This window comes from Galeopterus variegatus, unplaced genomic scaffold, assembly GCF_000696425.1.
Source record: "Galeopterus variegatus unplaced genomic scaffold, G_variegatus-3.0.2 Scaffold9866, whole genome shotgun sequence".
NCBI lineage: Eukaryota > Metazoa > Chordata > Mammalia > Dermoptera > Cynocephalidae > Galeopterus > Galeopterus variegatus.
The window spans coordinates 15,212-41,254 of NW_007735977.1; the positions used below are offsets into that span (position 1 = coordinate 15,212).

Sequence of the window (26,043 nt, forward strand, 5' to 3'; positions counted from 1 at the left end):
CGCCCGTACCGGACCGGGACTGGCAACAGGATCGCAAACCTCGGTGCTGCGCCCGCACCTCGCTCAGCCAGTGAGCAGGAACCGGTCTGCATGTGGGATCTGAACCCTCGGCGGGAGCGCCGCCGCACTCCCAAGCGGCGCACTGTAGCAGTGCGCCACCAGGCCGGCCCTACTAGACTCTTTATGAGAATAGAAGACCACTAAAATTTCACTGCACAAAACAAAAGCTTTTACAAGAAATGAATTATCAATTGGTGGTCCGTGTACCAGAAATTGGTAATAGAATACAAGTCAATTTGAGGAGTCAAAAGAACATATTTCAAAGATAGTGAGAACAGCTTTGGCTGCAGAACCAAATATTTTGGAACAGAAGTGGGTGTCTAGGGTGGAGAAGTGATGTTTTCTTTATTGTAATGGTTTATGAGAAGCAGAGGAAATCAGGTTAAATGAAAAACCTGGAGGAAGCGATCTTTATCTAGAGTGGAGGAAAGGATATTTTATTCTTTGAAAAACGTCCACATTCCTATAGCTACTTTCTAAGGGAGGAGTGTAAAGCATATCAACATAAATGCAAAATCCTTATCCTCAGCCATGTTCCTGCATGTGATTAAAAATTGGCTCACTTCTGTACCTGAAAGTGGCTGACAAAAGAAAACCTAGGCATCTTCATAGTGAAATAATGAGAAAACAGCAGCAGGAGACACCCATTGTGGTAAAAATGAAACAGAAAATGATGTAAAGAAATGAAAGGTGCTTAGTTGAAAACTACAAGTAGGCCGAAAATAAAAATTCTTAACATAAGTTTACTAATAAAATGTAAAAATGAACACAGAAGGAAAGACAAATATAACATTAGAAAATATATTAGTATAATATTATGTTGCGAGTAAGAAAAAATTCCATAAACTCATAAAACCAACATCCATTATTGATTTTTTTATAAAATCTTTTGTTGCTAGGATTGGAAGGCACTTCTGTACCTTTACTTGAGCAAAGAGATGTACTTATGTGTGGTTCACTATTAGTTATTTTTTTCTCATTTCAGATGTCCAGATAGATGATGACCTCATGGAGAGGAACCTAGAAACTCATGGTAGATGGTGGCAGCAAATTGTAATCACCAACAGCAACACATCAGTTGAGGAGAGAGTTGTGTTAGGAAAATGTTTTTATTTGAATTCACATCATGTTTTAAATCTCATTATAAATAATGGGGACTATTGTGGAAAGGGACATGAAGAGTTTTACATATGTCAGAATGCACTTCTTCCTAGAGATCCAGAGATGCCTGCTGCAGAGAAACCTGATGACCATCATATAACTGGAGAATTTCCCAGACATCATGAGCATCTTTGTCAGTATCCCAATATTCAAACAGGGAAGCAGCCTTTAGAGTACAGTAGAAAAGGGAAATCCTCCAACACAGAGGCAATAGTATTTACACATAAAAAGGTTCATATGGATGAGACCACTTATAAGTACAATGAATATGGGAAAGGCTGTGGTAAGACAGCTGTCATTGCCGAAAAAATAAATCACGTAGCAAGGAAAACTGTTCAACATACTATATGTGGGAAAATGTTCTATAAAACGCCCGAACTCACTAAACATCAGTTTATGCACACAGGAGAGAAACACCATAAATATGCTGAATGTAAGAAATCTTTTATTAAGAAATTATACCTTACCTCACATCAGGGAACACCTACACAAGAAAAGCTTTATGGTTGTAATGAACATGAGATTTTTTGTCAGAAGTCAGATCTTACAATTAATCAGAGAACTCACACAGGAGAAATGTACTATGGAAGTATTAACTGTGGAAAGAGCTTCTGTGAGAAGTCACTCCTCAGCCATCCTGAGAGAATTCATGCAGGTGAAATACCAGATAGATGTAATGAATGTACAAAATTTTTCTACCATGAGTCTGCCCTCACTCTATATCAGACAATTCACACACATGAGAAACCATATGAATGTAGAGAATATGGAGAATCTTTTAACCATAAGTCACACATCACGCATCAGAGACCTCACACAGGTGAGAAACCATATGAACATCAAGAATGTGGAAAAGCTTTTAGAGAAATGTCAGACCTCTGCAGGCATGAGGGAACTCACACAGGTGAGAAACCATATGAATGCAAAGAATGTGGAAAAGTTTTTAACCACATGGGAGAGTTCAGCAGGCATGAGAGAACACATACAGGTGAGAAGCCATATGAATGCAAAGAATGTGGAAAAGCTTTTAGGCAAAAGTCATGCCTCAGCATTCATCAGAGAACTCACACAGGTGAGAAACCATATGAATGTAAAGACTGTGGAAAAGCTTTTAGCCAAAAGTCAAACCTCAGCATTCATCAGAGAACTCAGGGGGGGGGGGAACCATATGAATGCAAAGAATGTGGAAAAGCTTTTAGGCAAAAGTCATGCCTCAGCATTCATCAGAGAACTCACACAGGTGAGAAACCATATGAATGTAAAGACTGTGGAAAAGCTTTTAGCCAAAAGTCAAACCTCAGCATTCATCAGAGAACTCACACAGGCGAGAAACCATATGAATGCAAAGAATGTGGAAAAGCTTTTAGCCGCAAGTCATACTTTCACATTCATCAGAGAACTCACACAGGTGAGAAGCCATATAAATGTAAAGACTGTGGAAAAGCTTTTAGCCAAAAGCCAAACTTCAGCATTCATCAGAGAATTCACATGGGTGAGAAACCATATGAATGCAAACAATGTGGAAAAGCTTTTTACCACACAGAGGACTTCAGCAGGCATGAGAGAACACATACGGGTGAGAAACCATATGAATGTAAAGAATGTGGAAAAGCTTTCAGCCGAAAGTCACACTTCAGCATTCACCAGAGAACTCACACAGGTAAAAAAATATATGAATGTAAAGACTGTGGAAAAGCTTTTAGCCACAAAGGAGACCTCAGCAGGCATGAAAGAACACATACAGGTGAGAAACCATATGAATGCAAAGAATGTGGAAAAGCTTTTAGTCAAAAGTCACACTTCAACATTCACCAGAGAACTCACACAGGTGACAAACCATATGAGTGTAAAGACTGTGGAAAAGCTTTTAGCCAAAAGTCATACTTGAGCATTCATCAGAGAGGTCACACAGGTGAGAAACCATATGAATGTAAAGACTGTGGAAAAGCTTTTAACCACAATGGAGACCTCAGCAGGCATGAGAGAACTCATACAGGTGAAAAACCATATGAATGCAAAGAATGTGGAAAAGCTTTTAGCCAAAAGTCATATTTCAGCATACATCAGAGAAGTCACACAAGTGAGAAACAATATGAATGTAAAGACTGTGGAAAAGCTTTTAGGCAAAAGTCATACCTGAGCATTCATCAGAGAATTCACACAGGTGAGAAACCATATGAGTGTGAAGACTGTGGGAAAGCTTTTAACTACAAGGGAGACCTCAGGAGGCATGAGAGAACACATACAAGTGAGAAACCATATGAATGTAAAGAATGTGGAAAAGCTTTTAGGGAAAAGTCATACCTCAGCAGTCATCAGAAAAGTCACACAGGTGAGAAACCATATGCATGCAAAGAATGTGGAAAAGCTTTTAACCGAAAGTCAAACCTCACCAGTCATCAGAAAAGTCACACAGGTGAGAAAGTATACGAATGTAAAGACTGTGGCAAAGGTTTTAGCCAGAAAGTAGACCTCAGCATTCATCAGAGAAATCACACAGGTGAGAGACCATATGAATGTAGAGAATGTGGAAAAAGTTTTAACCGAAACTCAAACCTCAGCAGGCATCAGAAAAGTCACACAGGTGAGAAACTGTATGAACATAAAGAATGTGGAAAAGCTTTTAGCGAAAAGGCAGAACTCAGCAGGCATGAGAGAACTCATACAGGTGAGAAACTGTATGAAGGCAAAGAATGTGGAAAAGCTTTTAACCACATGGGAGACCTCTGCAAGCATGAGATAACTCATACAGTTGAGAAACCTTATGAATGTAAAGAATGTGGAAGAGCTTTTTGGCAAAGGTCATACTTCAACATTCATCAGAGAGCTCACACAGTTGAGAAACCATATTAATGTGAAGGATGTGGAAAAGGTTAAAGGTAGACCTCAGAAGGCATGAGAGAACTCACACAGGTGAGAAACCATATGAATGCAAAAGATGTGGAAAAGCTTTTAACCAAAAGTCATACCTCAGCAGCCATCAAAGAATTCACATAAGTGAGGAACCATGTGAATGTGAGGAATGTGGTAAAACAGTTTACTGGAACTCACTATAATAGACATGAACAAATTCAAACATGAGAAAATCCCAATTAACATAATGACTGGGTGAAGGTTTTGCCATAAATCACATCACCTTTCATCAGAGAACTCACATCAAGAAGAGGCCCTGTAAGTGTACAGCTGCCCCTTGGTATTGGAGGTTGGCTCCAGGAGCCCTTGTTGATGAAAACTTGCAAATGATCAAGCCCCCCTCCCCTTTTTTTTGTCCTTTTTTGAGACTGGTCGCACCACACTCAGCCAGTGAGCACTGTGAGCGCACTGGTCACCCCTATATAGGATCCAAACCCGCGGTGGGAGCACTGCTGCGTTCCCAGCACTGCACTCTCCCGAGTGCGCCACGGGCTCGGCCCTGAAGCCCTTTTTATAAATGGTGTACTGTTTCAATATTACCTATGAAATTTTTTCCATGTCCTTTACATCTTGAGTAAAATATTTGTATTACTGAATACAGAAGGAACTCCTTGTAAATCATTGTTATACTGTATTGTTTTTTACTTGTATTATAGTTATATTTTTTTGTTTGTTTTTATAAGTAGTAGAATCAGCAGATGTGCAACCCTCAGATGTAGAAGAGGGTCAATAATTGTGAAAACATCTTTTTTCAGCAGTTACAGGGCTGGCTATGGTTAACATATTGTTTAGAGCATGTTGCTGATAACACCTGTACTGGCCAGCCACTGGGGAAAAAAAAGAAAAGTAAAAAGAATTCAAACTGTAGCAGGCATGAGATAATTTACATGGGGAAATTCTGCATGGATTAAACTCGGTATGTATTTTCTAAAAACACCTTTTTTTTTCTCTTGTACACATACCTGCAATCTCAGCCTTTAATTATTCTATGTTGAACCGTGTAATTTAGCTCTGTTCAGGGGAGTATGGATATAGGTGATAAATATTACTTCCAGGCCAAGCAATAAAAAAAATGTTCATGAATTTGTCCCTGATTTCTCATTCTGTGGGACTGAAGGAAAGATGACTCCTAGGATTGAGTCAGGGGCCATAGGTGGGAGAAATTCACCATAATTGAAGACAGACTGAGTTGAAACCATAGTTTTTTCCAGCTCTATCCCCAAATCCTCTATATGTAAGAAATGCTTACTATGGTTTGCCATTTCATGTGTGATCTCTTTGTGTTACAACACAAGTAGCCCATGGTGCTAACTGATTTTATGAACTTCTAAGAGACGTTACCAGTTCTTGAATATGAGAATGTTCACACAGAAGAGAAACCTATATTGTCACCTTTTACACCCAAGTCTGCTTACGGGAAAATTCAATTACAGGGAGAAACAGTGCAATAAATATGGAACATCTTACCAGACAGGGACTTCTCATTGAACAGTGACAATAAGTTTATCTTCACCAATATCTAATGTGTCAAATCTTTCAACATAACTTTCATTTTTATATATCAGATAATTTAAAATGAAAACTTTATGTAATGTGAATACAAATTTTCAAATAGTATTGATAAGTGTAGAATCAAAACTATTTTCAAAGTTTTGACTATCTAACAACAGTTAGATGTGAGTTGTGATATTTCCTGCCAGGGGACATTTGGCTATGTCTGAAGACATTTTTGTTGTCATAACTGGAAGTTAAAAGGTCTAGTGGAAAGAAGCCAGAGATGCTGAGGTCTAGTGGAAAGAAGGCCAGAGATGCTGCTACACTGCACAAAACACAGCCCCAAGTATGCTGCACTTATGCTTATAAGTTTGTTTAAAATTTTTCTTGATGAAAGAAGCCAGCACAACTACATTGTGACTTACATCAGAATTTATTAGCCTATTCATTGTTACAAATCATACTTATTCTTTATGCCCCTTAGCCAATCTCTAACCTTCCTCTTCCCCTCTCCCTTCTAATCACCATAGATTTTTTCTCTCCATATGATCAACTGGTCCTCTGTTGGTTTGTTGCCTAAGTGATGTGACCAGTAGTGAGACAGATGTGATCGAGTCCTCTCCCATTATCATAAGTCAGATGCTTCTTTTACTCTGAAGTGTGCTTTGTGGAGAGAGAGACAGAGAGAGTGTGTGTGTGTGTGTGTCTGACCACTGGTTCCTCTCCTTGGGTCAACGCAGTTTAGAATCTGGCATACCATCTGCAGAGTGGCCAAGACTTGCTGTAGAGCCTAGCTTTTGCAGTAACCATGGCAATTGTGGCTGTGTTGGCTACCTGCATGAAAATGGTGTTTTTGGCGTGGTTGTGGCTGGGTTCAGCCTCCCCTGACTCCATGCCTTAGTACCCAGGTGTGGTCCAAGTTGGTGCAGGTGGTTTTCCTAGTTCCAGCTGGGTTCATCTTTCCCCAGCTCCAAGCCTCCAGACCCTGGCAGAGCCCAGGCAGTGGCAGCTGCTTGCCTAGTTATGGCTGTGTTCAGCTTCCCCTGGCTCCATGCCTCATTCTAAGATGTGAAACAGTTGGCAAGGAAAAGGGGAGGGGAAGTAAGGTGGGAAGAGGAGGAATGAGGTGCAACATGATTGAAGCCCATGGCCTCCCTCATTCCTTCAGGGGAGGCTAGTGGGCTTCTAGGAGTGGCTGGGTTGTCACTGGGCTGGTTGCAGATGTTAGGGGGTGTGACACAAGCCCTCAGCCCCCAAATGCCCCAGCTCAGGAACCTGGGGTGCTTCCTACAGCACCTCACTGGTTGTCACTGGGCTGGTTTTGATGTCTACAGAACATGGCTGAGGCCCTTGTCTCCCTATTGCTCCAGCTTGGGAGACCAGGGCACTTTCTGTGGTGGCATGATGGTCATCACCGGGCTGGTTGCAGGTGTTAGTTGGTGTGGCCAAGGCCCTTGGCCCTCCATCATCCCAGCTTGGGATCCCAGGACACTACCAGCAGTTCCTTGGTTGTCATCACTGGGCTCATTATGGATTCGGAGGGAGCAGGGCTGAAGCCCTTGCCTTCTCCACAGCCCTAGCTTGGGAGCCCAGGGTGCTTCCTGCAGCAGCTTGGTGGTTATCACTGGGCTCATTGTGGATGTTTGGGTGGTGGTGGCTGAGACCCTTGGTCCCCCACAGCCCCATATCAGGATCCTAGGGTGCTTCCTGCAGTGGCTTGGTTGGATGCAGATGTTGGGGGTGTGTGGCTGAGGCCCTTGGCCCCTCAGTGCCCTGGCTCAGGGGCCCAGGATGCTTCCTGTGGAGCCTCAGTGGTCAACTCTGAGCTGGTTGTGGATGTTGGGTGGGCATGGCTGAGGTCTTTAGCCCTCCCACCTCCCTGGCTTGGGAGCCCAGGGGCCTCCAGTCCTAGATTTTATAGGTGTTCTTTGGTGGTGTTAGACCCTTACTAGTTAAGATCAAACTTTGATCTGTGGATATTTTGTTTTTTCTTTCACTTCTGTGTTGGATTATTTGCTGTTCCCATCACTTAAACTCTGCAGGGAAATTAATTTTTTGCCTTTGCTTCTAAAATGGAGGAAGTTTCTGTGAGGACAACCACTTGAGCCCTGTGGCTTAGCTAAATTGCTGCTTTGCTACTGATTCCCTGGGGAAGGCTTTCCATACAGATCATGTTTTAATGGTTGACCTTGTATGTACTTCTTGGTCTCGTGAGGTCTGGTACACCTGGGTTGTGTGGAAACTGGTCTGGGCCTGAGTCTTTTCAGCAAACTGCAACCCCAGCAATTCTATATATTCCTTACCTGTCTACACTGAGTGATCCTGTGCTGATTGGAGAGCAGATCTGTCTGTTCTGTGCAGCAATGTTTCCCTGGTGGGCCCATCTGCCCAGCTGCCCACACTCCAAACACTTCCCATAGGACAGGCCATGCACCAGTCCCTTGTCATGACTCACCGGCCTCTGAGTGGTTACTTTATTCTGTTGTCCATGGCCCCTCACTCCTATATGGGTCCACGGAAAACCTGTCTGGTCTTGCTGGCCTGGGGGCCACTAAGTCCCTCTTCTCCCCTGCCACTTTCAAGCAACTTCATACAAAGGGCACAGCTGTGGTTTTCACATCTCTTGCTCCGTGTGTTCACCTGCTCCAGCCTTAACGTGGCTGGAGTTCAGAATGGTAGGAGTGATCCTTTCTTTCTGTCGTCATGGCTTCTCCTGTCTTCATGAATTCCATAGGTCTCTCCTCTTCGCCTGAGCTCTAGCAGCCCCAGCTTGGCTGTCATTGCTTTTTAGTGGTTGTAAATTGGTTGAATTGCCCAACAGAGTGAGGCTGGGGACCATCTATTTTGCCATCTTGACTGGAAGACTTACCTCAGAATTTTTTACATTAAATGCCACTTCTTTATATTTTGTTAAATTTATTGTCTAAAGTACTGTGCTTCTTACTTTATTCCTACTCTCCTGTTGTAGGTAAATTTGCATGGCCATTATTACAAAACTCTTAAGTAAGTGTAATTTTTTTCTAATGTTTGAAGCTAACACAGCCATTGAGTAGGCGAAATAGAAATACTTCCATGAGAATACACAGATCAGGCACATAACTGTTTAGAGATTAAATCTGCAATCATTTAAACTGCTATAAACAGTAGTATTTATTGTATTCTATTTAGTGAGAGATAGTGTCCAGAAGGGAGATTATCATTTATTCCTATTCCTCATATTTTTAAATGGGCCATATAATAGATATGATTGTGTGTACCACGTGCTCTGTACTTCAGGAATATCTTGTGTTTACATCTGCAGTGATGGAGTGCTATGTTTGTATCTTGCCACTAGAGGGGCAACAGAATAAATCCCAGTTGCACTTGTGTATTGCCTTGTGCATGGTTCTTTTTACACATAGGTCTGCAGACCTAGCAATAGCCCCAGAGCCTGTTTTCACTTAAGGAGCCTCCTGGAGTCAGCGTGGCCCCTTCTCTGTCCTCAGAACGCTAGTGAGGGGAGGAAACACAGGCCCCAAGAAGGGGTAGAAGTAAGGCAAAATGGGATCCAGCATAGAACCTGAGGTGTGGCTGAATGCAGGTGTTGCAGGGCCCTGTTGGACACAGGTGACTTCCACTTGTCACTGTTCTGTCCCCAAATCTAGTACCAGTGGGCAAAAACTACAGTACCAGTGTTTCTTTATCATTATCCATCCACTCTGTATTATTTTCTTTTTTCTGTTCTTTAGGGGGTTAAATTTTCTATCTCTTGTTTTTTAGTTGGAAGTTTAGCTTTTTGATTTTGTATCTTTTCAAGGTGTAGATATTTACAGCTATAAATTTTATTCTAACCCGTTTATGAGTTTTGGTTTGTCATGGTTTTGTTTTCAGTCTCAAAGTGTTTCTAATTTTTTGTGTGTGACCTTATGACTTACTGGCTGTTTAGAGTTTGTTGTTTAATTTCCACATAATTGTGAACTACTGAAATATCCTTCAATTTATCATTTTCAATTTAGATCTATTGTAGTCAGAAAACATACTTTCTGTGATTTCAATCCTCTCATCTATTGAGGATATTTTAAGGCCTAGCAAATGGTGTTTTCTGGGATCCTTCCATGTGCACTTGAACAGAATGCATTCTGTTGTTGGGTGGAGTGTTGTACGTATATATATCTGTAAAGTCAAGTTGCTTTATAATGTTGTCCAGGACTGCTATACCATTGTCAGTGCTTTGCCTAGTTCTTCTGTCCATTGGTGAAAGTTGCCTTGGCCATCTCCCAATATTTATATGGAATAGTCTTTTTTTTTTGTCCTTTTTGTCTTTTTTTCATGACCGGCAACGGATCGCAACCCTCAGTGTCACGCCCGTACTGGACTGGGACCGGCAACGGGATCACAACCCTCGGTGCTGTGCCCGCACCTCACTCAGCCAGTGAGCAGCCGGTCTGTATGTGGGATCCGAACCCTCAGCGGGAGCGCTGCCGCACTCCCAAGCGGCGCACTGTAGCAGTGCGCCACTGGGCCGGCCTTATATGGAATAGTCTTAACTTCTTTTTTTCTCTTCTTCCCTAATTATTTTCATTTAATGTTGGGTTTCTGTATTTGACATATGTGTATCTATAACTGTCATGATGTTCTCATGACCAACACTTGTCATTATAAAATGTTCCTCTTTAACCCTACTAACATTTCTGTTTTAATATTTATTTTGTCTAATATTAGCATGGCCAGCCAGTGCAGTTGTCTTTGGGTTCTGTTTACATTGCATATCTTTGCCATCCATTAACTTTCAACCTATTTATATCTTTGAATTTAAAGTGTTTTTCCTGTGCATAATATTTAGTTTTTTCTAGTTGGTATTTTTTAAAAATTCATTTGAACAATTCCTGCCTTTTAAATTTTTTAATTTTATTTTAATTGACAGATTATAACTTTATATATTCATGAGGTACAACGTGATGTTTCAAAACGTGTACATTGCGAAATGATAAAATCAGACTGATTAACATTCATTACATCACATACTTATTATTTCATGCTGAGAATATTTAAAATCCACTGTCAGCAACTTTGAAATATACAATGCATTACTCTTAGCTATATTCACCATGCTGTGTAGTACGTCACCAGAACTTATTCCTCCTGCCAAATTTAAACTTTGTACCATTTAAACAACATGTCCACATTTACCTTTGACCCCCATCCTAACCCTCAGCTTCTGGTAACCTCCATTCTATTTTCTGTTTCTCTTAGTTTGACTTTTTTATACACTACATATAGCTAAAATTATGTGGTATTTGTCTTTTTGTGCCTGGCTTATTTTACTTAACATGATATCCTCTAGATTCAGCCATCTTGTCAAAATTGACAATTTTTTTCCCCTAAAGCTGAATAGAATTACATTTTTCATATGCATGATATTTATTTTATCTGCTCATTTCTGTAAGTTTTGATATTGAACATTTCTGTAGTTTTGATGTGTTGCCGATTGTGAATAATGGTGCAGCGAACATTGGAATGGTGACATCTCTGAGAAACAGATTTCAGTTCATTTGCATATATACTCAGAAGTGGAGTTTTTAGATCTATGGTAAATTTTTTAGCTCTTTGAGAAAAATTTATGCTACTTTCCAAAATGGTGTTCTAACTTACACTCCTACCTACAGTGTATGAGTGTTCTGTTTTCTTCACATGCTCATGAACAGTTATCTTTCATCTTTCTGAGAATAGCCATTCTAATAGGTGTGAAGTTTCTCATTGTGGTTTTTAAATTGCATTTCTCAGGATAAATGAAGTTGAAGATTTTTTTTCATACTTCTATTGGCCATTTCATGTCTTCTTTTGAGAAATGTCTATTCAAGTTCTTTGCTCATTTTTGGAACAGAGTTATTTGGGTTTTTGTTGTTGTTATCAGGTACTTCTGAGTCTTTTATATGTTTTGGATATTAACCATTTATCAGACATATAGTTTGTGGATATTTACTCTGAGTCTATGGTTGTCTCCTCACTTTGTTAATTGTTGTATCAAAATTTTATATCTAGCACAGGTGTGATTAATACCACCTCCTACATAGAAAAATGAGAGGTCGAGTATTAATTAGGTTTGTTGCTCAAGGTCTCAGACTGGCTGTAGAATTGATCCACCATGCTGTATTCTATTCTTCCATGGAAACCATGTTCTGCAGTCTGGAAGCCTGGGTGGGCCTCATTAACCACATCATGTCACTGCCTTACCTGGAGTGGGAGCCTGTCCAGAGGAGAAACCTCTGTACTTAATTCAATGTATTTGGGCCCAGGAGGTGCATACCTTGACTCCCTTTATTGACTTTCACTGGGTTTATGCATATTGAGGAACTTGAAACCTACCTCAAGTGCACAGAATTGAAGACCAGGTTTATTGACTTTCTGTACCTTAAGAATTTTTCACATATTCCTGTCAAAAGTGTCAGTTATATACCTTGTGCCCATGTGTGGACAAACTACACATAGCCTCAAGTTACATTTGTATTTCTCAGTAGGCTAGTGGGAATTACAGCATGAAACTGACTGGCTTTGGATTCCAGCTTGTTCACCCCCTTTTTTTAAATTCTGAGGATCTGATGGGTTCTAGACCCTCTGGGCTCATGGTAAGAGGGTCGCAGGCCTCATCTTTCTGCATTGGGGGACCAGAATGTGAACAGTCCAAAGACCAGGAGGCTTGGGAATCACTCTGGTCCAGGCCACAGGCAAAGTCAAGCCAAGGTTTACCCACTTTCAGGATCCTAGAAATGTGTACTAATTCTTCATTCTTAAAACTTTACTAGGGCCTCCCTAAGATATTTTTAAAATGTTATTGAAACCAATCTCAAAAGGAATCATCATTAGCAATATGTAGTAATGTAACTACTGGTTTAATTACATAGTAAATTCACACATGGAAGAATTGTCTGTACTTGTATCAGGCACATTTCCTTCTGTGAGTGGGATGCCTCGGTTTGGGCCTCTAAATGTTTAATCAGCTGGACAGCAGGAGGCCAGTGTGGATTCGGATGTTTGATTGCTCTGTTATCAATCCATAATAAGTCTAAAACTGATAACTGGAATATTTATTGGACTAGTCCCCACTCACTACGTCAAAAGGTCAAGTGTGTTTTGCCTGGCGAATTATGGCATTCTGGATTTGCTTTCTTTGGCAGATCTCTTGAGCCACATATAGTATAGCAATTAACGAAGGAATGGTAATCTAGGTGCTGCCCTATGAACTTTTGCAGATTCCACTGTAACACTATTGCTGAGTAACAGCACGTTAACATCTCTAGCCAGGGTATTCTTAGATAATAGAATTGTTCTTGATTATTAGCTCAGGAAGATGTCTGTGTTATTGCTAACACTACATGCTGTGCCTGAGTAAACTCCTCTGGGGCAATTGAGATTCAGTTGCATAAAGTAAGAGAACAAGCCACAAGGCTACTGCAAGCCACACCTAGTTCTCCACTGTCATTTGATTTATTTAATGCATTTAAGTCTAGGTTAATGGCTTAAAACCCTTACACAACCTGGGATATTCATATTTCTGGTATTTTAATTTTGCATTTCTTTTTAAAACTGTGTACTAATTATCTATTAAATCCATATAGAAATTCCATTCCTGAAAAAATAATGTTTGCCCAGTGCTCTGAGATGATAATTGATACCTAAAAAACAGATAAATTAGAATGCAGACAACCCAGGCCCAAAAGAAACTGTTTCAGGCCTCTTCATTTCTCAGATGTAATTAAAAGGCTCCTGACACTGACTGACAGCAGCTCATTACCCCCAAATTTGAGACCAGATCTACTGATTGGAACATGTTCATCCCACCATCGAGGGACACACAAAATGTAACATTAGACTTATTTATCAGTGATGATTTCAAATAAACCTCTTGATGAAAAGGAAAAATGTAAAAGTTGATGAAATTAATTTCTGTAAGACACAGAAAGAATAGAGCCAGAAAAGGCATGAAAGAGGGGAGGCTCATGCTTGCTTGTCTGAGGTAAGAATTTTTCCAAGGACCTAAAATCCTATCAGAAATCCCTTCACATCTTCCATGCATCTCCAGCTTTGAACAAACACAGGCTCATGCTTGCTTGTCTGAGGTAAGAATTTTTCCAAGCACCTAAAATCCTATCAGAAATCCCTTCACATCTTCCATGCATCTCCAGCTTTGAACAAACACATTTCTGTAACAAAGTTGTCATTAAACATTGTTCGTCATTGCAGTAATTCAGATTAGATGCTCCAAAAACAAATGGCCCAGTAACAGCATCTCGACCAATGAATTGATGACAAATCTGACTCTGAGCCTCCAAAACCAATGAACTCTGTTTCCAAGCAGCTTATGTGAACTTTTCCCTTAATGCCAATAAAAGCTTCCCTCCCCCTTCCATCACAGAATGCCTTCATGGCTTGTCGTGGTGTCCATTCCAAATTTTAATCCAATTTCATATGCATGAATAAACTCAACATATTTGGACATTATTATTCTCTACTGTATTTTTTTCTAGGTTAATCTTAAGTTATGTGCCTCATATGACAGCCCCAATACTAACACCATCCCCAATGATGAAAAATTAAGAACTTTTCTTGGAAGATCAGAAACAAGATCAAGATGTCCACACTTCCCACTTTTATTCATCATGGTACTAAAATTTCTAGGCAGAGAAATTGGGCAAAAATAAATAAAAGGCAACCAATTAGAAAATTTGGGCTATATGATCTATTTTCCTGTTAATATAGTGATACAATGCAGGAATCCAAATTAGTGATTCCACTATGCCACTTCTACCTTTTATATAAATAAATATTCTGGAACATATGCATGTTGCAATTCAACATTTTTCACCCAAATTTATATAGAAAAAATACATAACTACATTTCTTGTGGTATACTGTTCCAGTAAGGGTTCCAAATGACAAACCTTCAGTTATCCACACCCTCATGTAGTCCCCCCTGACTACATGGGCTTTGCCATTGGACTTGCTTTGGCCAAGAGGACATCAGTGAATGTGATGCAAACATACATTTAAGAAGTACCTGCTACTAGGGCCTGCATTCTTAGAAGCATTCATATTTGGATGAAACCTGGGGCTACTCTGTTGGAGAAAGGTCTAGCCTAGAGTCAGCACACACAGGACATGTAGCAAAGCCATCTTGAACCAACCATCCTCAGTCAAGCCACAAGGTGCCTACAACCTTATCTGTAATCCAGACAACACCAGCAGAGGAATGTCCCAACTGAGCTCAGCCCCAATTCTGATCCATACAAAGATGATTAAGTGATTATTTTTAAGCCAATACAGTTTTGTTGATTTCTTACACAGGAAAGGCTGATATGTCTAAGCACGTGAGAGTCAACATTTTTACCCATTTGAAGAGTGTGAGAGACCCTTTCCAATTACATGCCAAATAAACTAAGTAGAAATTTATAACCACATGTAGAAGTTTTGAAAACCACACACACACAAAAAAAATCAACTGAATAAACCCTTTTCCCTAATTATCCCTTTTCGGGTTCAAGATTTTACTTGGCTTCAGAAAAATAACCCTCAAGTTGCTCTAGCGTTGGAGGGTTACTTGGGCAAGGTGGACTGCCATTATGGACCTCACAAATGGATGAGTTCTTTTGGAAGGCTCTCCTGGAAGCCACCCGTAACCTTCCTGTCATGGGCTGACCCTAGCTTCCCCACCATATTCACAGATGGAGGTAGATTGGGGGCCTCTGTTGTGATCTTTCCCCCTTATCAAGGAATAAAGTCCACCCCTCAAAAACTTTTACGTAGAATTGAAGGATCAGCTCAATTCAAAGAGTTGTATGCAATTACTCTGGACTCTGGCCTTCTCGGTGGTAGAAGGCCCCCTTAACCTTTTCTCTAATAGTCTTTATGCCGTCAATCTCCTCCCCAACCTGACAAACGCGTATATCCGCCTAGACTCTAATCCCATAACGCCCCTAATGATAGAAACGAGATATCTTCTCAAAAAGCGGTCAGCTCCCCTCTTTGTTCAACACCTTAGGGGACACCAAGGACTCCCCGGAATACTTTCTGAGGGTAATAGCCTCGCTGACCAATTGGCCTCATCCTCCCACTCTTTCACCGTCTCTGAGGCAACTAATTTTCATGACCTCACTCATACAAATTGGAGAGGACTTCACCATAAATTTCCTGAAGTTCCCATTAAAGATCTTAAAAGGATTGTTAGAGCTTGTCGCTCGTGCCAACCTTTTCTCCAAGTTCCGCCTTTGCAAAAATCAGGAAGCAATCCTCGGGGCCTACGGTCCAATAACCTTTGGCAGACTGATGTTACCCATTACGCCCCTTTTGGAAAACTCAAATATGTCTTTGTCTCCGTGGATACCTTTTCTCACGCTTGCTGGGCCTCTGCTCATACGGGAGAAAAGGCTAAACACGCCATAAGCCACATGCTACAATGCTTTGCCACTCTGGGACTCCCTGATCAAATTAAAACGGACAATGGTCCCTGCTTTACTAGCCAAACATTTCAAAGTTTCTTACAGACCTGGAGTATATCTCACTCCACTGGGATCCCATACAATCCAAAAGGTCAAGCCATTGTGGAAAGACAAAACCAAACTCTTAAAGTTCAATTACAAAAACAAAAGGGGGAGTCCCTGCCGCCCCATGACCAGCTAAAGAAAGCCCTATTCACACTCAATATTTTAAATTTTTCAAAAAATGATCGGCTTTCTCCATTCCAGAAGCATTGGTCCTCATCAGTCACTTATTCTTCTATACTTGTAAGATGGAAAGACCCACTAACGGGAATGTGGAGGGGCCCAGATCCATTACTCACAGCTGGGAGAGGGTTCGGTTGTGTTTTCCCTACTAATGAAAAAAGGCCCATCTGGGTCCCTGCTAGAGATCTCAAATACATACCTCAAACACCCGAACAAAACCAATCCTGTCCAGGAGATCCCATGTCTCCTGAGGCTTCTCCCTCTGCTTCTCCCACAGACGGGGCCAATAACGATGAAAATCCTAACACTCCTGATCCTGGGGGTAAGTATGGCAACTCTTGAGGCGGGCTTCGGCGATCCCTCCCAGGCCCGTGCCCTCCTTCAGAGGATCCGAGGTAACCCAGGTGATTGCAAGGGGGGTAGCTATACTGGCTCGCCTCCGGCACAATGCTAAACAAAGTCTCTGCACTGATAACCTCCTCCATGGACAGCAATTAGTGCTTAGGCAGAATTGGCGAGTCTGACTGTTGGGATGCCCCGATCGCTATCGCCCCAGTAGGGGGAAAGCCCGGCCCTTGCCATGGCAAAAGCCATGAATTCCACTCTACTGTACATACAGCTTGTTATTCCACCTACCAGCTATGCCTCTCAGGGAATATGGGGAAAGCCCAGCCCCTGCCCCTGCAAAAGCCATGAATTCCAGTCTACTGTACATACAGCTTGTTATTCCACCTACCAGCTATGCCTCTCAGGGAATAAACGTGGTGGCAGACAGCCAATTATCTTAGGAGCTCCTAGTAAAGTTCAGCTCAACAAATTCACCCAAAAATGCCTTAACATACTAAAAAAACACAATTTCAAGGTGGCGCCCGATAAAATCCAAACTATTCCCCCATTTAGAATTCTTGGAACTACATTAACCCTCGACTCAGTATCCCCCCTAAAGCCTCAATTACAACTCCAGTCCTCATATACATTGCCACAGCTCCAAAAGTTATTGGGGGAAATCAATTGGATGAGACCTTGGATTCCTGTTTCCACGGAAGACCTCGCCCCCTTATTTGACCTCTTAAAAGGCCTAACTTTGTCATCAACCGTCACCCTATCTCAGGACCATATCCAAACCCTTACAAAAAAATTATTTTCCCTGGGGAATCTCTTCTTACAGCACTGCTCGCCCAAGAAGGGGAACCACTTCAATGGGTCCATTTGTCCTTGGGTGGGGCTCCACGGGTCTACTCTATGGTTGACCAGCTAGCTGATTGTATCATTAAAGGGAGAGAACTTTCTATTAGACTGTTTGGTGCGGAACCCTTTTCCCTAATTATCCCTTTCGGGTTCAAGATTTTACTTGGCTTCAGAAAAATAACCCTCGAGTTGCTCTAGCGTTGGAGGGTTACTTGGGCAAGGTGGACTGCCATTATGGACCTCACAAATGGATGAGTTCTTTTGGAAGGCTCTCCTGGAAGCCACCCGTAAATTGTGCTGTGAGAGAAAAGCAAAAACATACAGTTTCTGTATGTGTTATATTTTTTCCTATTCAGATGGGCACGTCAGCCTGAGCCAATGTCTAATAATGTAAAGGCCAAGAACGCAATCCCTTTCCTCTTTTTGTGAAGGTAATGTCCTCAGAGCCAAGGAGAGGAGGCTCAGACATGATGACATCCAGGTGTTTACACACTTGTCATATGTTGAAGTGCTCACATTTACACATTTTTCTTCAAGTTATTCATAAGTATTTTAATTTTGATACTATTGTAACTTGAATTGTGTCGTTATTTTTATTTTTCTATTGTTCATTTATTGTGTAAAGAAATACAATTAATTTTTGCGTATTGTTCTTGTATCCTGTTATTTTTCTAAACTCATTTATTAGTTGTAAGAGTTTTCAGTGAATTCCTTAGGATTTTCTAAATACGAGATCATGTCATCTGTGAATAAAAAGTAATTAAATTTTTTTCTTTCCAAACAAGATGGCTTTTATATATTTCTGCAGTTCTTTTTTATTTTTTATTTTTATTTATTTATTTATTTTTTTAGCAACAGTTAACTCGTTCTGGCTAGAACCTTCAGCACAGTAATGAATAGATGTGGAATAAATGGATACACTTATCTTTTTCCTAAATTTAGAAAATGAGGATGCAAACTTTTACCATTAAGGCTAATGTTAGTTGTGAGGATTTTATTTCTACATTGTTCAATTTCTTCATCACAAAAGTTAAATTCTCACAAAATTTTTTTCTGCATGTATTTAGATGGTTATGTGGTTTTGTTAATTATTGTATTGATATGGTGTAGTAGTCCATTTTGTATTGATACAACAGAATAGCTGAAACTGGGTGATTTATAAGGAAAATGAAAATTTATTGTTTACAGTCTCTGAGGCTGGGAAGTCCAAAGTCCATCTGGTGGTGGCAACAGTGACCCAGGGGTCTCACATTGCATAATGGTGGAAGCAGACAGAGCCGAGAGACAGAAAGACAGACTCGACTCTCCTTTTAAAGCCCCCAGAACCACTTCCCTGACCACCATTTTTAATCCATTCATTACTGCACAATCTTATAATGCAATCACCTCTTCAATGCCCCAAGTTACAATTACCATAATAGGATTTCCCACCATCTTAACTTTCACAGTGGGGGCTAAGTTTCTAAAACATAAAAGTTGGGAGATACAATTCAGGCTTCATTGAGTTTTGGGGGGACATAATTCAATCCACTACATATGGTATATAATATTCATTAATTTTTGGCTATTAATCAAACTTGTGTTTCTTGAATAAATCCAACTTGGTCATAGAGTATAGTTATTCTTATATGTTGCTGGATTCTGCTTGTTTGTACTTTGTTGAAGATTTTTACATCTACATTCATAAAACATATTGGTCACAATGTTTCTTTTCTTTTGCTATCTTTTGTGTGGTTTTGTTATCATGATAATCCTGGACTCATAAAAGGTGTTGGGAAGTGTATTTACTGTTTCTATATTTTGGAGAGTTTAGGAAGATTTGAAACTAAATGTCCAAATGTTTGGTAGAATTCATTAAAGTTTCTGCATATGAGCATTTCTTGGTGTTCTAAATTCAATGATATAAATAGTATACTGTAAATTAAGTAAATATTTAAATAAAGGCAGAGATTGTGAGTCTTAATTAAACAGAAAAACAGACAAAAACAGATTTAATAATATGCTAACCATAGAGACATACTTTAAATAGAAAGACACTGACTGAAAATAAAAGGACAGAAAACAAAAAGTATACTATACAAACTCCTTAAACAAAAACCTGAAGTTGAGACCTTACTACCAGACAGAATAAAGTTCAAATGTATTACACCAGATAGATACCTTTCATAATAATAAATGGATCTTACACTAGGATATTGTAATGGGTATAAATATATATGTGCCTAAAAACAAAGCCTCAAAAGACATTTTTTTTAAAAAGGCCACATAACTGATCAAGAAACACAAAATATCTACAACTACAGTTGGACAACTAATACTCTTTTCTTATTAATATATGGGACCATAAAATGAAACATCAGTAAGAATATAGACATGAATGACACTGTCCTGACCTGGCTCACATTTGTAAATCACTATGTGGACACTCAACCAGACAGAACATATGCTAAGTGATAAAACAAGTCTAAAGACAGAAATCTCACAATGCATGTTTTCTGAAATGAAATAAAATTAGAAATAAAAAAATTCAAACAAGCCTCAAGTATTCAAAAATTAAATACACTTGTAAAAAATTTGTGAATAAAACAATAAATGTAAAAAGAAATGAGAATATATGTTGATCAAAATGTATTGTAACAATGACATTTGTGGTAGAGTAAAGGCAGCCACAAATTATTTCCCACTCCTGCCAATCGGGTAGAAACTAATTTCCCTTATATGTGGGTTGGTATTAGCAACTACCTTAGCCAACAGAATCTGGCATATTAGAAGCATTAATGTCACTAGAGACCAAACATAGTACCTTAATTGGAAACATGGATTGTCAATTTTTAGATTGAATATTAGTGTCTAAATGAATGTATAACAATCATCTCATATTTTATATCAAATTATAATTATAAACTTAGAGGTTCACTTAAGAAAAAGCATAGGGGAGAAACTGCATAATTTTGGGTTTGGAAATAATTTAATCAATATTACACAAGAAAGAAGAAGAACAACAAAAAGTCAAACTGTATAAAGTTAAAATATTTCCACATCAAATGACACAATTGATGGAGTTAAATGACAACCCATATAATGGGGGAAATATTTGCAAAACATACGTCAGAAGATATTGATATTCAGAATATATATTTTAAAATACAACAACCAAAAAAAAGAAAATTAAAAATATACACAAGAAGACATACAAATTGCTGATACACACATGAGAAGATGATCAACATAACTTAGTCATTAGAAAAAATGCATATCAAAACCACAATAAACTATTGCTTTACATCCATTACAATGGCCTGTACAAAAAAAAAAAAAAAAAAAAAAAAAAAAAAAAAAAAAAAAAAAAAAAAAAAAAAAAAAAAAAAAAAAAAAAAAAAAAAAAAAAAAAAAAAAAAAAAAAAAAAAAAAAAAAAAAAAAAAAAAAAAAAAAAAAGCAGGTGTTGGGAAGAAAGTGTAGAAACTGCAGCATTAATGTATTGCTGGTGGAAATGCAAAATGTGGAAGACGTTATGAAGATTTCTGAACATAGAATTATTATGTGACCCATCAGTTCCACTCCTACGTATATCCCCAAAAGAAGTGAAAGCCGAGATTAGACCTGACATTATCACTTGCATGTTCACAGCAGCATTATCCACAACGGCCAAAAGGAGGAAGCAACCCAAGCATCCACCGGTGTATGGATGGATAGACAACAGGTGGTGTATGTCGATAATAATAGTATTGAGCTTTCAAAAGTAAGAAAAAAAACTGTAAAGTACTACAACATAGATGAAGCTTGAAGACGTTAAGCTACATGAAATAAGCCATTCATGAGAAAACAAAGATGGTATGATTGCACTTACAAGCGATTTCTAAAGTAGAAAAATTCATAGACATAGACAGTAGAATAGTGCTTGCCAGGGCTTGGGGTAGAGGAAAATAGGGAATGAGTGTTTGGCAACCACAAATTTTATTTGGGGAACATGAGTACATTTTGCAGATGAATGGTTGTTACAGTTGGAAATTAATTTAAATATATTTAATTCTACTGATCTGTAACTTTAAAAAAGAATAAAGTGTCAAATTGTATGTAATGTATATCATAATAAAATGTATTTTAAAGATAGAATCATGGAAATAAAATATATAAGAATAAGGTACAAATTATTAAAAGCTGTTCTCCCTGTTTTTATTCTTTGTGTGACTTTCTCTTGACTCTTGCTCACATGTGTCCCACTAACTCCTGCATGTTTCTCCCACTGACCCCTTAGTGTGTTTCCACACCTGCTGGCTAGTAGCACAAAGTACAAGAGAGATGGATCTTCATCATTGAACATATTCTTCAACTCTTGCCAAAAGTGAGATTTCCAATGTAAAATAGAAAATTGCTATTTTTGAGCAACAACAGCCCCCCCCACACACTTTACAGGCACTGCACGTAGGCATTGCAATAAAAATTTAAAAACACAAAAACAAAAGTAGCAGGACATGAGACCTGCTAGATGTCATTGGAACTGAGAGAGAGGGAAGAGTTTGGGAAAAATCCCCTTTTGGCGGTTCAGGTCAAGATTACTTCGTAAAAATATAATGTATGAGTGTAGTTCAAAATATTCATAGAAATAAGGAGTAGGGCTGGCTGGTTAGCTCAGTTGGTTACTGTGCAGTGTTATAACACATAGGTCAACGGTGCAGATCCCTATACTAGCCAGCTGACAAAAAAAAAGGAAAAGGAAAAATAGAAATTAAAGGTAATAGCAATCTTTCCATGAAATTTTTGAAGTACCTCCATTACAAGAGAAGAATAAAGGAAGTGCCTCCATTACAAAAGATGAATAAAGAATGTGGTTTTTGTTTTTGATTTGTTGAGCTCAAGGTGCTTTTTGGATAGCTACAAAGAAGCATTAAAGAGCAAGTTGAACCTACAGTCTAAAGGCTGGGAAAGAGCTCCAGACTGGACAGACACAGTTCGGAGCATCAAATCTCATAAAGATGAGTCAGTCAAGGAGACCTGCAGAGTGAGATGAACGGGAGCAGGATGGAACACTTGGATGAGATGCAGTAAGGACAAAAAGATAAGAGGAAGAATTCAGAAGATCAAGAGAAGAAACCATCAGCGAGGCTATTATAAACTAAGAGAGAACAATTTCCACAGAAAAATCATGAATATCTGTTTCAAATACAGCAGAAGATTCAAGGAAGAAAAAGCCAAAAAAGGTCTTTGAATTGGATGATAATTTAAGTTATTGGTAAACTTTTGAAGAACTAAACTAAAGATACACCAAGTTGATTAAAATGCAAATGACCAACAAAAATGTTTACCATAAAATATAACTTTGGACTATTGGTGGTACAACCCACATATACAGAGCAGCTGAGAGAAATGTATAATAGAGTTATTAAGGGCCTGCAGTGGATTCTATCCTCTACGTATTCCAGGAAACATCCATCAAGTGGGGACTTTCAAAAGCGGCCATTAGTTAATAAGGTTCTTCTGAAGTTGCTTAAGTGGCATGGTCCCAGGCAGCTTTTGAAAGCAACTTCAGAAGAACCTTATTAACTAATATGTGATTTAGTACTGGATAACTGCTACCGCTGCAGAATGAGGAATGTTTATTTCCAGGTTGGTAATGAAACACTGTCTACTACACTGTGCATGTGACCAGTAAAGACACTGCTTCAGACTTTATATCTCATGAGAATTTAGCATGTTGTCATCTTAGGGTCGATTAGAATCACGTAACAATGTGTGTTTTTGCCATGGTGTCAGAAAGACCAGAGACCAGTTTGTATTCAACTTAGATGGCCCTAAAATCCCATAACCTCCCTACATCAAGATTCCAACTTTCTCTTGCTTATGTGTATTTCATAAAGGTTAAATTTTATTTATTTTTACTTTTTTGCTTTAATCACAGAATACTCACAAAGCTCCTAAAATATAATGTAAAAGAAGCAGAATAATGCCTAAATAAACAACTAGCAGGAGATGGATTTATTTTCTTTGCTCTTGGAAACAGGTAGAGGAGCCAGATATCATAGTTGGAAGAGAAGGTGAATGGAAGCAGTCATAAGAGAAATGAATCTAGGGCTTAGCCTTAAATTCTACAGGCAAAACGCTATACAAAATACCTAGGAAACAAAATAAAACAATACAATCCTCCCTGCGGGGCAATAGTCCTTGACACAACAATGGGCAAGAAAGAACTCCCTGAAGGAGCACCCACACTGAATGTGCTGATCCTTTTTTTCTCTTCATTGGTAGAGATTAAGACCACAATTTATCCTTAGGTTAATGAAAACATTTATTTGCTAGCAATTTAGTAATAGTGTTACAGAAGAGAAGCAATTTAAACTTTTAAGGATGGGTGTTTAAGTAAATTACAGTACACCAAAAAGAGAAACATTATGTCCTTATTAAAATTGATGTTACAGAAAAATACTTGAGAACTATTAACTTCTTTTCTATTAATAAAGACACACCACACAGAAGTCCATAATAGTGTTTCCACTAGAACACCTCTTGCCTTTATAGACTTAAACTTCATGAAAATTATGCATCTTGCAACTTAACATTTTTGGCCCATGATGGTATAGGGAAAATGTCCATAGTGTATACTTGTCAAAGTATAATTTTCCACCAGTGACACACCTCCCTGTATTAATGCCTGCACATACTTCTCTCCTACCATGACACTGGGCTTTACCATTTCACTCAGTTTGACCAGTAGGACATCAGTAAATTGGATACAAACATCATTTTGAATAATATTTGCCCCAAAGAGTTTGCCTTCTTAAATACTGCTGTGTTGTGAAGAAGCCCGGAGCTTGCCTGTTAGATAAGTGGGACCCAGCCAAGAGCCAGCATAAAATGCTACACTTGTGCATGTTGTCATCTTAAGAAACCAGCCTCAGTCAAGACACCAGACCCCTATATCCTTATTTGTGATTCCAGTTGCCACCAGCATAGGTACTGCCTAGCTGAGCCCTGCCTGAAATACTTGCTCAGAGAATTATAAATGACTGTTTCTTAAACCAGTAAGTTTTTGTTTATTTGCTATACATCAAATACTAACACCTCCAATCACCCAGAATTTAGTATGTTTTTAGCATATTGCTGAGAAGGGAAGAAATCTGATTACATGACAAATACAATCAACAGAACTCCACAATCACACGTATAAGTTGTTATAAGCACAATAAATGTCAACCAGATGGATGTCAGCCAGGTTGCTGGTAATAGATGCCATGGGAACCATAAAATAAATCTCTCTTGAGATCATAAGACTGTGTTTGAATTTGTACCTCTTTAGTCTGTTACTTATAGGTGGCATGGTTTTCTTTATATTTTAAGAAATGAATTGGAAGTAACTGTGAGATTCAGTCTAATTCTCCCTTTCTAAGTAGTGGGATTAGGCTTCTATTAACTTCCTGGAGAATTTATAATTTTTAAGAATAGATAACTGACATAAATTTATAAAATTTATAATGTCCCATGGACTCACAAAATCCACAGAAATTACTAGGGAAAAAAGGATAGACATGTTCAAGGCAAAGTTTTCTGCAACGTCTGTTCTAAATTGAATGCAGCTTATAAAATTGATCTCAAAAATCAATATGAGTTTTCACTTAATTGTGGCAAAGCAGATAACACTAGTCAAAAACTCAGAATGCCTGATATCTACAAATTAGATATTTGTGACCCTGAGTAACTTAGTATTCTCCTCACACTCAATTTCTTTTTTACATGGCAAAAAGACACTGGCAAACCCTCCCTGAACTACCAGGAATAATTATCAGAATAGAGAAAGTATCAGAATATATCTGGAAACAAAATGTGGTGACAGACTAGGTTTGAGAGAGCTCTAATTCCAGAAATAATGAGGGTAGAACGAAGTAATGGGAGAATGTTAGGGAACAATGTAGACAGATCCCCTCAATTATAGCAGGTTATCCCTCTGCTCCAAAGCACCCTGAAGACCCCTCCAATAAGAAATGATTTCCCAGGCTCTTGCCTTTCCCTCATGCAACTCACATTTTCCTGCTGAAAGCTGGTCCAAACTTATCAATATCACCCAGTCATTGACAGCTTCTGAAGAAAATAGTATCACTCTAATCTTGCTCACTCTGGGACTTAGCCTTAATAATTGCCTGGGACATCTAAATATAACACCTTTCTCTGACTCTTCTGTTTCTGCTCGGAAGGGCTAGTGAGAAGGTTCAGGTCAAAGGGGTGTCCCGTCAGGTATAATTCCTCCTGTGGAGCCTCCTTTCTCACACTGCATGAGAACTACTTTGCATCCCATCTGCCAAAATTGGACCATCATCCAGTACCTCAATCTCCCTGGGGTTCAGGTCAAAGGGGTGTCCCGTCAGGTATAATTCCTCCTGTGGAGCCTCCTTTCTCACACTGCACGAGAACTACTTTGCATCCCATCTGCCAAAATTGGACCATCATCCAGTACCTCAATCTCCCTGACAGAACTCACTGTCCCTGGAAACTAGGTCTTATCGAAACTTCTGGAAATTCAAACCAGGTTTGCTAGGAGAC

The 26,043-nt window shown here is 39.1% G+C and overlaps 1 protein-coding gene across 1 annotated transcript in view; it reads left to right on the plus strand.

Moving 5' to 3' along the window:
• Positions 1-4,084, plus strand: part of LOC103609617 (zinc finger protein 420-like) — a 6,544-nt gene extending 2,460 nt beyond the window's left edge. The window contains exon 3 of the mRNA XM_008593915.1: positions 1,034-4,084. Within this exon, the coding sequence (XP_008592137.1) occupies positions 1,034-4,074 (3,041 nt within the window). The 3' untranslated portion in view covers positions 4,075-4,084. The remainder of the gene's footprint in view (positions 1-1,033) is intronic.
• Positions 4,085-26,043: the final 21,959 nt, after the last annotated feature.